Raw genomic sequence first — 13,272 nt, 5'->3', positions numbered from 1 at the left:
AGCATGCTTATTTGATGATTTGCTGGAAGTAAACACCAATTAACATCGGAGTTGTATTGACATTAACATTTGCAACATGGTTCACTGTCGAGGTGTTTTACCGTCATGATCTTTTCACAGTCAAGTGGTCTGAAATGTGAAGCTCATTATGTTTCACACGCCAGCTGGGCAATGCAAACAACTCTCTTTCCAAGTTCAACCGGCCGTACTTTTCAATGACAATCAATGGATGCCATTTTGATATTGCAGTTATTAATGCAGCCATTATTCAAGGCTCATAACTGATTGCTAACTCAACAGAGGGGCAACGCGGCCTTTTCCGAGTGAGTGAGATGTTTCATTTCACAGCATTTAACGCTAAGGGAAAACTGCATTTTTACAGCGGCCAGGCAAAAAAACACAAGCGCCCTTCCTCATATCATTCATTTTACGAGACTGTTTGGATCATCCTTATGGCTCACTACGAGCCCTTTGGGTTCGGAACCCCGCTAAACGTGGCACAATTTGGGTCATAAAACACAAAAAAAATATGAGTGGGGATTCTAGGGGGAAATATAGAGGAGGATATAAAAGGGGACATATTATGGGAAAGTGACTTTTTAATGTCTTGTCTATAAATTGTTGTTTGCCTGGAGTCAGGGGCGGAGCTACGTGGTGGCCATGGCCGCATCTAGGGGGAAATTTTGATACCTGTGACTTCCCTGTCATTTACACATCGACGCTGTATTCTTAGATCCTATATTTAAAGAAGAAATTTACAATTGATATGAATGCAAACTCAAAAAGAATCTGTCAATGTCAATCAAAATCAACATGGCTGAGATTCATTGAGATGCAGTCGCAGAAGCTCTATCATGTGAAGGAATATTTTGATTACTATATTAAGTGTAATCTTTGCGTGTCCAAATAATTGTATTCAGGATCTGATGAAGAAGTTTTCTTGCAAGAATTTATTTAGAGGCCTCTAAAGACACAGTCAGGACATCACATCAGAATGCAACGTGATGATCCCAAGTGTGTGACAATTTACAGAACATCGACACATTTATACAAAAAAGATAAAAGGTTCCTCCTCCCGGCTCTTGATTGAACAAAGGGCAGACATGTCATCTCCTAGATTGAACAAAGGTGTAATGTTGATGGTAAACAGACATCTTTATACAGTTCCCCTTCTTGATTGGGGGAACAGAAGTAATCAAAATCTGACCCCAGACCTTCAGTCCCTAAATGTCAAGAAACTCTGACAACATCATGCACATTGCCCCTCCAACAGCATTTGAGGGTACAAAGATCAAATAAAGTTCACAAAATCACCATCCCACTGTATTCTTTTAAACACTCATGCTTATATCACATTGATATGCCTATAAGTAAATTCAAAAACAGTAAAACATCAAATTGAAAATGTTAAATGTCTTCACATGTCAAAGGCAAAAGGGTGAGCAGAGCTGCAGTGTTAGCATTAGCTTCGGCTAACTTGTCAACATTGGATCTCCATGGGTGCTCACTTGAAGTGTGTGCGGGTATATTAGCCAATAGCGAACAGAGCCACATTGAATTTTTGTCCCAGCAGCATGTGAGGAAGGACAAGAACCAACAGATCTGACCCTAAACAAGCTAATTTCACCAGAGGAAAAAATATGATGTCAAAATGTCAATAATTCCTGATCCTTGGGCTATTTTGTTGAAATTATACCACAGACATGTTAACAAGTTGCCAGGGAAATCTTTTGAAATGTGATATAAAAAAATTGCACAATATGTCTCCTTTAAAGAACTACTGCGCGAAGAGCGGAGAATAACAAGAAGCGAGAGCCTTCCGCAGACACTGACGGCATGCAAAAATCTCCCCTCGCAGCCTGTCAAGTATGGACGTGAAGTGACTGAGAGTCCTCCCAAATCTGTCCCATCCTCTCTGCCATTTAATACGTGCGCTCGTGCATAGCACTCGAGCTACAGCGTTTGGCCGGTCCAGGTGTATCATTCTCTGGGGGGAAAAAAAGAAAGAAATGCCCTCCACAAACCTTCACGGGCGGACTGCTTAGCGTAATCATGTGACAGGAGGCCAATGGGGGGTTTTAAGACCAACCAACCAACCAACCAACCTAATTAGCAAACTAAACTGGAAATCAACAAATGAACTGGCAAATCAACACGCTCGTTGGTGATCTACTTTTGAATAGCACACTGGCAAACTAACCAACCAACCAACCAGCTAACTTGCAGAGACATCCAGGCTTGTCCAACTCTATCGCGGAGGGCTTGATGTGTCTTGCAGGCTAGTGCTAATTTTATTTTTAAGCACGCTTGTTAGTGTTTTTTTTTTTATATCATAATTAGTCAACCTCGTTCCGTTTTTATGTAGTCCATTTTTAGCCGACTATAAATCTAACATTTTAGTCTTTATTTTAGTCCAATATAACATAATTGTATTCGTCTAGTTTTACAAAAACGGTTAACTTGTCTAGTCAGGACAATCATTTTACCCCTGTATATTTTTTGTCAGCATGTTGAACGTTAAAACAAAAACTGTTTCACATAAAATGTTCTCTCATCAGTCATCTTTTTGATGAAAAACAACGTGACACAATTACAGTATAGCAAACAATAAGTGGCTACTGTGGCTCCATGCTATGAGCTAGTAAGTTAGCCAGCATTAGTTAGCGGTCGGATTAACATTATTGTTGGAACGTTATAGCCGTTGGATTAATGATACACTATTACTATAATTGCCTTTTTTTTTTTTTAAAACCTTTTACCATGAATCCACCTTCTGTGTGTCTCGTGTGTTTGTGTATGTTATACTTGCAAGCTGATTTGAAAGGGTGTGCGTCACTGTGTGTCACATGGCAGAGAGACAAGCAGAGACAAGATTTTACAAAATCATAGAATTTTTGTCTCGTTTTTGTTCATGAATTAAGATGTTCATAGATTTGAGTAGTTTTTACTAATTTAAGTACATTTTCATCTCGTCTTCATTAGTTGACGAAAATGCACACTGATTTAGTCCTGTTTATTGTTTATCAATGAGAGTTTTAGTCTAGTCTAGTTTTAGTCCGGTGAAAAATGTGTGTTGATGAAATTTACACTATTGCAGGCTCCTGTGAATTTGGAAATATATCATTTTAATTGTCATTTTGCAGTTATATTGACAGTATGCCAGAGTTTTGTGGAAAGCAGCATTTAGTGGAGGATTCAGGGTCGCTATGGCAACACCATCTATGGTATTCTACTTATTATAAGCCAATGTACCATGAAAATTAGTTTTTTTTTTGGAGGGGAGGAAGTAATTACAAACAGTTGCTTCAAGTTATTGATCTAGCTAGCTTGCTTTTGAATTTCATTGTTCACTTTTGCTCCCATATTTGATATATAAACGTTGCCTCTGGTGCATTTTTGATCCCAGCATTTCCCACTGATGAAAAGTGTCGGAAACAGGTTCTTTGGATTTACAGTTATTTAACGCTTTCTCTCTCTAAATAGACTTTCAATTCCTTACGTTTGTAATTAAAGCCACAGAGGGTAAGCATAATTGCACGTGAATGTTAAATGAGTGCTGGTGTAAAATGCTCAGAGGCTTGTGTGATGTGAGGACAGAGTAGAAAGATTCAAACAGATGGTTATGTGTCACGGGAGGGGGGAGGGGGAGTGCAAGGGTGTGCGATTGTCGCTGGGACCCTCGCCAGGGCTGCATCAGGCGCATCTGATGGGGAACATCCCGAAAAGAACCCTGAAATTCATCACTGCTGTAATGGCTGAGACAATAAACAGGTTTATGTGGCTGATAAAAAAGGGCCAACGATGCCAAAAGGTCTGATGTGTCCGACAGACTTGTTTTATTGAAAATCCTCCGGAACTGCCGGGTCACTGACTCATTGTGCCCCAATACAAGTGGAAACAAACAAGCTAACAAATCGACACACAAACTGACTACCTAAAAACTGTTGACTAACTAACTAACCAACTAACTGACTAACTAACTAACTAACTAACTAACTAACTAACTAACTAACTAACTAACTAACTAACTAACTAACTAACTAACTAACTAACTACCCAGCAACAGTTGGTGAATTAGGTAGATCATAAACTAACCAACCAATCTTTTAAAGCTATCTAAGTAACAAATACGCACATAAACACATAAACACACAAACTAACAAACTACATAACACCGGTAAGAAAACAAACATGAGTCCATTGATCATCTCGGCTGAGACTTACCCGTTGTTCCTGACAGGAGACAAAGGTCTGGAAGCCCGGCGCCACCCCAAAGCCCAGCTGATCAATGAACGGGGGCTCGTCCTGCGTGTGGATCTGAACCTTGATGCCCGCTTCAAACGACGTCTCGTCTGTTGATGAAAAACAGAGCTTGAGAAAGATCTGATCAGTTGACTCTTACAAAGCAACTGCATATTTATTTTAATGGTAATGTTTTAAGATGAGTTTGAAATGATATATTTTAGCAGTATTGTCAATTACTCAACTTTTCTCTATTCGCGGCAAGACTTGTCCCTGCCAATCGCGGGGATTTACTATACTTCAATGTGACATCCATGTTTTGCGTGTGCTCATCGGGATAAGGCATACGTAACACACATTTTTTTTTAAGGGAGACATTTATTGTGAGAGAAGTCATGTACTGTTTGATTTGTATTTATTTGGCTGCTAAGAAAAGACCTGGCAGAGCAGCTGGGATTCATTCATGTGTACAATGTCTGCTTCCTGCTGCTTGATGCTCATTGTCACCTAAAAGTGTCAGGCTGCTTTCAATTAAAAAAACTCAGAGACATGGGCTAATGTATATATATATATATATAAAGCAAATACAGCTAACAAATTATTAAACCAACAAGCATCAACCCAAGTGGCTTACAAATTAACAAATGAGCTAAGAAAAAAACGAAATTACTACCTTACAAACAAGCTATCAAACTAACAAACTGCGTAATTACCTAACAAAAAACATAAACTAACACATTAGCTAACCAAGCCAAACAGCTAATAAAGGAACATGCAACCTGATTAACAAATAAATGGGCCACTACCTAACAAACAAGCAGACTAGCTAACAGACTAACAAATCAACATATAAACTCAATCAAACAGTTAAACTAACTAACTAACTAAAAATAGCTAGGAAATTAACAACTAAGTTTACGATCTTGCTAACTAATCACAATAACTAGCTAATTAACAAACAAACAAAAATATTTAACAAACAATGAAGTACCTAGATAACAATCTAGCACACCAACTAGTTTACTAAGTAACAAACTCGCCAACTAGCTGACTAAGGAACAAAGTAGCCAACTAAGCAACCAACAACTAGCTAGCAAACAAAAAAACTACCTAACGAACAAGATAAAAAAAAAATACTGGTTACCTATTATTACAAACAAACCGAGAACTAAGAAATTAACATACTAGCAAATGTGCACTGTGTGTGACTAATACAGTGTTAAAAAAAAAAGACAACCCAGACCGAAACATACATATGAGGCAACAAGGACATTAATGAGAACTTGGCTATCAATGGACGAGCTTGTTGCCTCCATTAATTTTGTGTCTGACGAATGGTTCTATTTGGGAATGTTAATGTTAGGCACAGACTGCGCTCACTACTGATCAAGTTGTATCACAATGAAATTTAGTGGATCCATTTATCTTCATACGGGCAACGCATTTCATTAAAAAACTGTTTGTGCAAACACTCTCAAAATGTAGTGAGTAAGTAGCATTGGTTAACAACACGGGAAGACCGACATCAGTTATACTATTTAGTCCGCATTTCATCACTAACACTGGCACTTTCTCTTTAAATGCAACTTTTAAATGAATAATAAAAAGATTTACAAATGCCACATCTGCCGTGCAAGAGACGTGTGTTGTGGAAATCACGTCTACCGTGGTTGATGATGTCATAACTGATCACTGTCCTGCACATTCCATAAATGTTCAGCTGTACAGATGCAATGCCTGCTGCTATTTGAGCAAACACGAAAAGCTAAAATGCCAGTTAGGCTATCAATGTCATAGTAAATGCTGCTTTCCATATAAATCACCGTTTTTTTTTTTTAGGGGCCTCTTCAGCCTAATTCTGGCCTGCCTCCAGCTCTAAAACGTTTTGACATCTTGAAAACTGTTATTATCTGAACAGCATTGTACTAGAATGATTAGAATGGTACCGCGTCGGCCGCAATTTCAGCCAGGACAAACGCTGTATCAAAAAAAAACACGTTTCGGAGTGGACCATCCGATCGAACCTCCTGCAGTGATGTCATTAGGTGGACATTTTTGTCGCTGGGATTCAGAGGCAATTTGGAGTACTCGTACCCGTCTCTCCCCACACGGGCAAGTATTCATCCTGCTGGATGTCTAGCATCAGCTCCAGACCGTTGCCCATGCCGCCCTTCGTGGTGAACAGCAGAGGCCGCCCATCCTGGCCCGAGTTGAAGGTATAGCACTTTCCATAGCGTGTGAAGATCTGACAAACACACAAAGAAAGAAAGAAAATAAATGAAAAAAAACAAAACAACAGAATGCATAACACAAGGCTCCAAAGAACAAGTTGACAAACAAAACTAGCGGTGCATAAGACCATATATGCATTGAGTGAATAGCACAGCTGTGACCTATTGGCCAATCTAGGCCTGCCAGTCAACTAATGGATGTATAATTTAATATAACAGACATTAGGAAATGGAAAGCGATGGCCCACATCCAGAATACAATGTATGATATTTGTGAAATCTCGTATAAAAGCATCCACTCTCACTAACTTACCAGTTAACCTTCATGTCGACATTCATATGAAGTAAAAACAAATCCAAATACAGAATGGATATTTTGTGTTATTATTTGCCCTTTCGGGGACCTCAATATTCTCATAAAAGCCATCCATTTTTTCTTGTTTTGGTATAAGAATGGGGACATAGGAAGCACATAAGTCAGCTCAAACAAAAATTATAATTAGCTCTCTAGCGCTAACGTGTGTATTATGGCTTTTCCGACTCTAAAGTAAATTTTTTGTTCCACGTTTAGTTATAAATCGGGTAAATGCGGGAAATAGTACTATAACACATCAAGTGTACACCGCATCAAAAAACATGAAAAATTATGATTTATAATGGGAGTCAATGGGACAAAATTTGGACATTTTTACTCACGTGTACTATAAAAATTTGTTTCCCCACATATAATAATGACAATAATAATTTCCAAATTTTGGACGGTGCCATTTTGAACTTCAACATGTTTTGGACAATAGGTTTTTAGGTGAACTAATGAATACACACACACACGCACACAAAAAAAAAAAAAAAAGAGAGCAATGATGATGACATGTCAAATCGGTAAAATTACCGATTACCGAACAATACTGAGCTCTCCAGAAAAAAATAAAATAAAATAAAAATAATAATAATTTCCAAATTTTGGACTATGCCATTTTGAACTTCAACATATTTTGGACAATTGGGTGCGATTTCAGCTCACTATGTGATTTTTTTCACATACAAGAAACAAATTCCTTACGGGGATTTTAAATCGTCTAAGCTTTTTTGCCTAATCATGGAAGTCTCTTATTCAGTAGTGCCCCCCTGTAGAATTACAAAAAAACAAAAACAAAACAAAACCTCGGGAATTGCTGAAAAACGTCAATCTATGAGCTCAAGAATTTTTTTTATTCTGTTTTCTTAGGGGTATAGATTATCAGGTAGGACACTAAAGAGCATTTGAGACAGAAATCAGCAAGAAAATATACGAGTCATAACCTTTCAAGTGGGTCCAGAGTGTCTGCACCGCACGACACTCAAGGGGAGGTTGGGACACACTACATTGATTTTAACACCCTTCAAAAACACTCCCCTCTCCTTCATCCCATCACGGTTCATCATCGCCCTTTGCGATATCGCGCCAGGAAATCTGGCGGCACCTCACCTGCTAATTATGCTTCACAACCAGACAAAGTGCAGCGAGATGAACTGATTGAAAAGCCTCTGGCATCCAAAACAAACGGCTCATTTGTTTAACAAGCAAACGATTATCAAGGACAATAGTGCTGCTGCTTTTGTCAAAAAGACAGAAAGAGATGACACGGTTTACACTCAAGATGATCCTTTGCACAACATAAGCAGGATCATATCTCACAAATGTGTTAGCCGTCCATATAAGAAAGGGAAGGCCTTTTATTTGGGTTTGGGAACCAATAACAGCATTTTTTTTCTTAACCTGGAAATAGCCAGATTGATAATTCTGATTCACTCAAGGGAATTCTTCACAATATCACTCTGGGACTGCTCCATAGCGGCGGGCAGATTGATCCAAATATCGATACCAAGTCATTATCGATATCGGGTTGATACTGGCACTATAATATCTATCCAGAAGTTTAGTTTCAGTTTGGCTATTTTATGCACTGCTGCTGTTTGATAGGTTGAAAAAAATCCACAAAAAAAGTGCAAAGAAGGCAGAATTTTTTGTTATTTTTTGTATTTGTAGTTTTTGAACAGTACATTATATGATAAAGAATTTGTTTAAATGTGTTTTCTTATGATCACTTTCTGCACTTTTTGTTATGGTTGTAATGTTTCTGGAAAAAAACATTGATCAAGTATTTTCTATTTAGCAACAAACTTTGTCCTAAATGTGTCCTCTTTGTTTTTTTGTTTTTAAAGGAAACTACACAAAAACACTAAAAGGTTGAAAATTTATTGTGATTAAGCAATTTGATGATACAGCTACCTTAATAAAAAAATAAAAATAAAATAAAAATTATATATATATATATATATATATATATATATATATATATATATATATATACCATCATTTTTGAAAAGTATTGACAGTGATATCAGTATCGTCGATGCTGGCCCTGTATTTACTTGGTATCGGATCGATACCAAAATTTGCTGTATTGCACACCAGTACTGCTCCACGGTGATTTGCTCGGGAAAGGCGGAACAACCTGTATAATACTCCAAGCTGATTGGATGGTGTGACATTTTGTACACGTTTGTTTTGACCATTCACGGCAATGGATGAAAATGTCGTCTTAGGAAGAGAAAAAAAAGCACAAACATCTTTACCAGATAAAAATGCACAAAGCGCCTCTTGCTGGTCAACATTCAACAAGAAAACCGTGAGTAATTCTGCGAGAACAGAATTAATTGCAGCATAAATTCATCCATGTTAGTTTTGTCAGCGCTTCCTGGTTTCGTCACAGCTTCATGTCCCGCCCTAAACAACGCCTGATTGGTCCGACCTAAAAAAAAGGTCGGTTGCGAACGGATCCGCGGGAGCAGTACAAGATGGATTCTCGTAGCATTTGTGAATAAAATCCGCAAGAATTCCGCTTGCTGGCAAAGTTAACTTTTTTCTGCAAAGATTTTAAGATGTATTCCCCCCCTCCACATACAAACTGCAAATGAATGGCGCTTGTGTAAAGCCACCACCAGTTAACTCGAGTTAATTCAATAAAAAAGTCAATTTTCTTTATAATTTAATCCCTTTAAGAGAATTCAGAGCACAGCACCTAGCAGATAATACACGATTATCTTTGCTGCTAAAACAACAGGTACATTTTCACACTGTGGACCAAATAAAAGATTTTTTCCCCTCACCGTTGGCCACCTGCGTTTACATGTTGATATCCTGGAGACTAACTTCAGGGTAAACCCGAGTTGCTGTGGTAACCGTCTGCATTGAGTCAAGTGTCGCAGCAGAGGGAGGGGAACCCGTGGTGACCTTGGGACGGGCGGGTAGGAGTCTTTATTACGGTCTGCCTATTGAGAAGCTCATCCAAGGTTCCTCAAAACACAGAGTCGAAGCGGCGGCTGTTGCTTACAATCAAACCAAACCACAAAAGAACGTGCGATATTTCTCTTGGTGCACAAAACAAAAAGCTTGAAGGTGATATGAAGTAGCTCGAAGGGTACGTACGGTGCTTGCTTTTGTCTATGAAGCATAAAAGTTTAGCAAATATTTGTAATCCCTAAGCAGCTTTGCTTGCAAATCCCATATTGCAATCGCATTGCACGCGCAGCCTTCATTTAGAATGACTGTATCAGATGGAGCCCGCCGGTGTGAAAAAAACATCAGGCGTCATCGACCCATTTGTGTCGTCGCAAAAAAAAAAATAAAAGAAAAAAATTCTATCTGGGCTGAATAATTCACAGAGTGACAGTCTGAGAGTGTTGAGACCGCCCTGGGCGATCGGTTCCTGTGTGAGCGCCAGGCGGAGACCCATCAACCCCCCCCCATAAAATTGCCAAGGAACCACGATCTTTGTCCCTGTCATTGATATCAAGGCGAGTGCAGAGTAAAAAAAAAAAATACTGTTTGACTGTCACCTAAAAAGAAGAGTAAAAAAACACCTGTGAGAAACGATCTGTGTTGTACACGTATGAAGGCGCTTGTCAGTGGATGTCAGTTCACCCAATAGAAGAAACTCATCCAGTAGCGCAAATAAATCAGATCTACAAAAGCTTGAAATCACGCTGTTTTGTTTCCAATTTCAAAAGGTTGCCATGCTCTCTTAATTAATGCTCACTGAACTAAGCCAGTTTTGAGGGGTGGGCCTCTTTCATGCAAATGAGATGCTCATCCAGTCCTCCTCGTCTCCGGGCACAATATATATATTTTTGTGTTTCATTTCAAGGAGAGTACAGTAGATTCTACAAACTCAGGTGATGAAGAAAAAAATTTGAATGCGTAAAAATAACAAAAGAATGGATTATATTTTCACTCATGGAAACCAGTTCAGTCAGTCAGTCCAAGAGTGCGGCGCATGGAGTGGCCACGCCCCTAACACAAACATCACCCAACCCGATGTCAACATAGGACCAGGGTTTGAACAACTACAATTTTTTTTGTCTGCATTGTAACACTAGTTGGGTTCCCATTCACAACAATTCCATTGGAATTTTCAAGAAAAGCAAAAATTTAACTGTATGGAAACGCTAGAAATTCGAAAAAGGGCCCAAAATTCGCAAAAACGTTTTTTTACGCCTTGTGTGGGCAGATGTTAAAGCGTATCAAAAAAAAAGAAAATTTTGGCTATGGAAACGGGTTTTGCGAATAACCGCTGACAAGACCGGATACACGTCACACATTTTGACCGGATATTACATCACACGTACGTTTGTAGTCCCAAAGCAATGGCGGATGATACAGTAAGGTATGTTTGGGGGGGACAACAAAACAGAAATGTTTTTGGAATTAATTAAAGAAGCAATTATTAATGCAAATTTTGATGGAAAACAGCAAAGAAACGCTACGGTTTACCAAGAATTACAAAAGAAAAATCATACGACGTCATCACACGGCCCAGTCGCTTCCTGTTCTTCTTCTTCTTCTACAGTGTATAGCGCCACCTACAGCAGCGGAGTCCCATCTCAATATTCGCAAAAAAACTGATGGAAACGGGCATAAGTCGCATGTCTGTTTTGCACATTTTCAGTAAATTCGCTTGAAAAATTCAAAATGGTTGGATGGAAACCCGACTACTGTTGAGTTCATGCCAGGCCAGTAGGTGGCAGCACAACTGATGAACAACCTGTTTATTCGCCTTTCCATTACTTATTAAGCTGGGAAAAATGTTAAACAAGATGATATCAAATTGAGGTCATCCCGAGATTTACTTTTCATAATTCCAGTGTCCGAAAGTAAGACGGTAAACATTTGATGAGCGGCTGCAATGAGTCACGCACTTTTCGTATTTCTCTTGGGAGCTGGTGGGAGAAAAACAGGGCCATTAAATCGAATTAATATTACACTTTTATTCATCAGGTTGTTAGAAAGACCGGCCAAAAAGCGCAGCCACAGTTGAATGCTAATGTTGGGCAAAAAAGACAACAACAACACGCAAACACCATCACCTTTTAAGATGATAATCAGTGCCCACCAGTGATTAATGGGGGACCTCATTTTAAGCTTGTTATTTCTCTTCTAGGACTTCACCAAAGTTGCCCTGCAGGACTGCAAAGCTCAAAACAACCCTACAAATAAAAATAAATAAATCGTATACTAGTTCTTTCTGCATGCCCTCAGGTGCGTGAGAAGTGTTCCCTTTTGGCCGCCAATCCCGAGAATTCCACTTTGGCCCACTTCGGAAAGCCTAATGACGTTCTTCTGCGGCATACGGCGCCTGTGGTCTTTGCTAACAAGCGTTACTATTATGCAAGCTTACTCGCAGTGAAAATCGAGATGTGATTCAGTTGAGAGCCCGTTAACAAAAGCATCATGAAATGGCAATTGCGCAATAATTGCAAAAACAATTGAGATGCCGTATACACCGATTCGTTCTTTCCACAGGCAAACGCTAAGTACGTTGTTAAAATATCAGCATTTTCCATTGTGTTTTTCTTCATTAGGATTGTAGGTAAGTAAAAAAATTAAATAAAAAATAAATACAAAATAAATAAAAAATAAAAAACAAAAAATAAATACAAAATAAATAAAAAATAAAAAATGAATACAAAATAAATAAAAAATAAAAAATGAATACAAAATAAATAAAAAATAAAAAATAAAAAATAAAAAATAAAATAAAAAATAAAAAATAAATAATAAATAATAAATAATAAATAATAAATAATAAATAATAAATAATAAATAATAAAAAATAAAAAATAAAAAATAAAAGATAAAAAATAAAAAATAAAAAATAAAAAATAAAAAATAAAAAATAAAAAATAAAAAATAAAAAAAGGATTGCAGGTAAGTGGAGTTTGCCTCTAACAGGGCGAGAGAAGCGGGATTCTCCCTGGACTGGTCGATAGCCTTGCCTCCTGCCCAAAGTCAGCTGGGATAGGCTCCAACTTACCTGCAATCTTAAAAAGGACAAGTGCAATAGAAAAATCAATGGATGGATAATAAGGTCAAATGAAACCATTTTTAACGTCATCCAATTGAAGAATGTGATACTATTTCTGGAGCAGCAATCACATTTTGGTACCCTTGGAAAGAGAGTTGTTCTGTCAAATTTGTTTTTGCCCCATTCACATGAGAAACACATTGGAGGAACAAAGCAATTTAGCTACGATATGTCATGATTTGAATTCATCTGAAGACGACAGATTTTTGACGCGCCTTTATGCCGGTCGCCGTTACCGGATTCGACGACATGTCAAGAGCAAAGCGCCGTCTTCGTGTAAATAATGAGGAGATGATTTAAGGCAGAAATTTTTTTTTTGCAAAAAAGGACTTTGGCAAATATTTTAAGAGCGTGACGATATTGCACCGCCCTTTCCTTTCCTTCCTTTGCGG

General features: G+C 38.2%; 1 protein-coding gene across 6 annotated transcripts in view; it reads right to left on the bottom strand.

The window, feature by feature from the left end:
* asic1b (acid-sensing (proton-gated) ion channel 1b) overlaps window positions 1-13,272 on the bottom strand; it is a 163,684-nt gene that overhangs the window by 19,689 nt on the left and 130,723 nt on the right. For all 6 annotated transcript variants that reach the window (XM_077572709.1, XM_077572710.1, XM_077572706.1 and 3 more), the window contains 2 exons: window positions 6,337-6,487; window positions 4,225-4,352 (listed from right to left, as the gene is read on the bottom strand). In XM_077572709.1, the coding sequence (XP_077428835.1) occupies window positions 4,225-4,352; window positions 6,337-6,487 (279 nt within the window). The remainder of the gene's footprint in view (window positions 1-4,224; window positions 4,353-6,336; window positions 6,488-13,272) is intronic.

This window comes from Vanacampus margaritifer, chromosome 8 (genome assembly GCF_051991255.1).
Source record: "Vanacampus margaritifer isolate UIUO_Vmar chromosome 8, RoL_Vmar_1.0, whole genome shotgun sequence".
NCBI lineage: Eukaryota > Metazoa > Chordata > Actinopteri > Syngnathiformes > Syngnathidae > Vanacampus > Vanacampus margaritifer.
The sequence above is the reverse complement of the archived record's forward strand: the minus strand, read 5'-3'. Positions and strand labels throughout refer to the sequence as shown.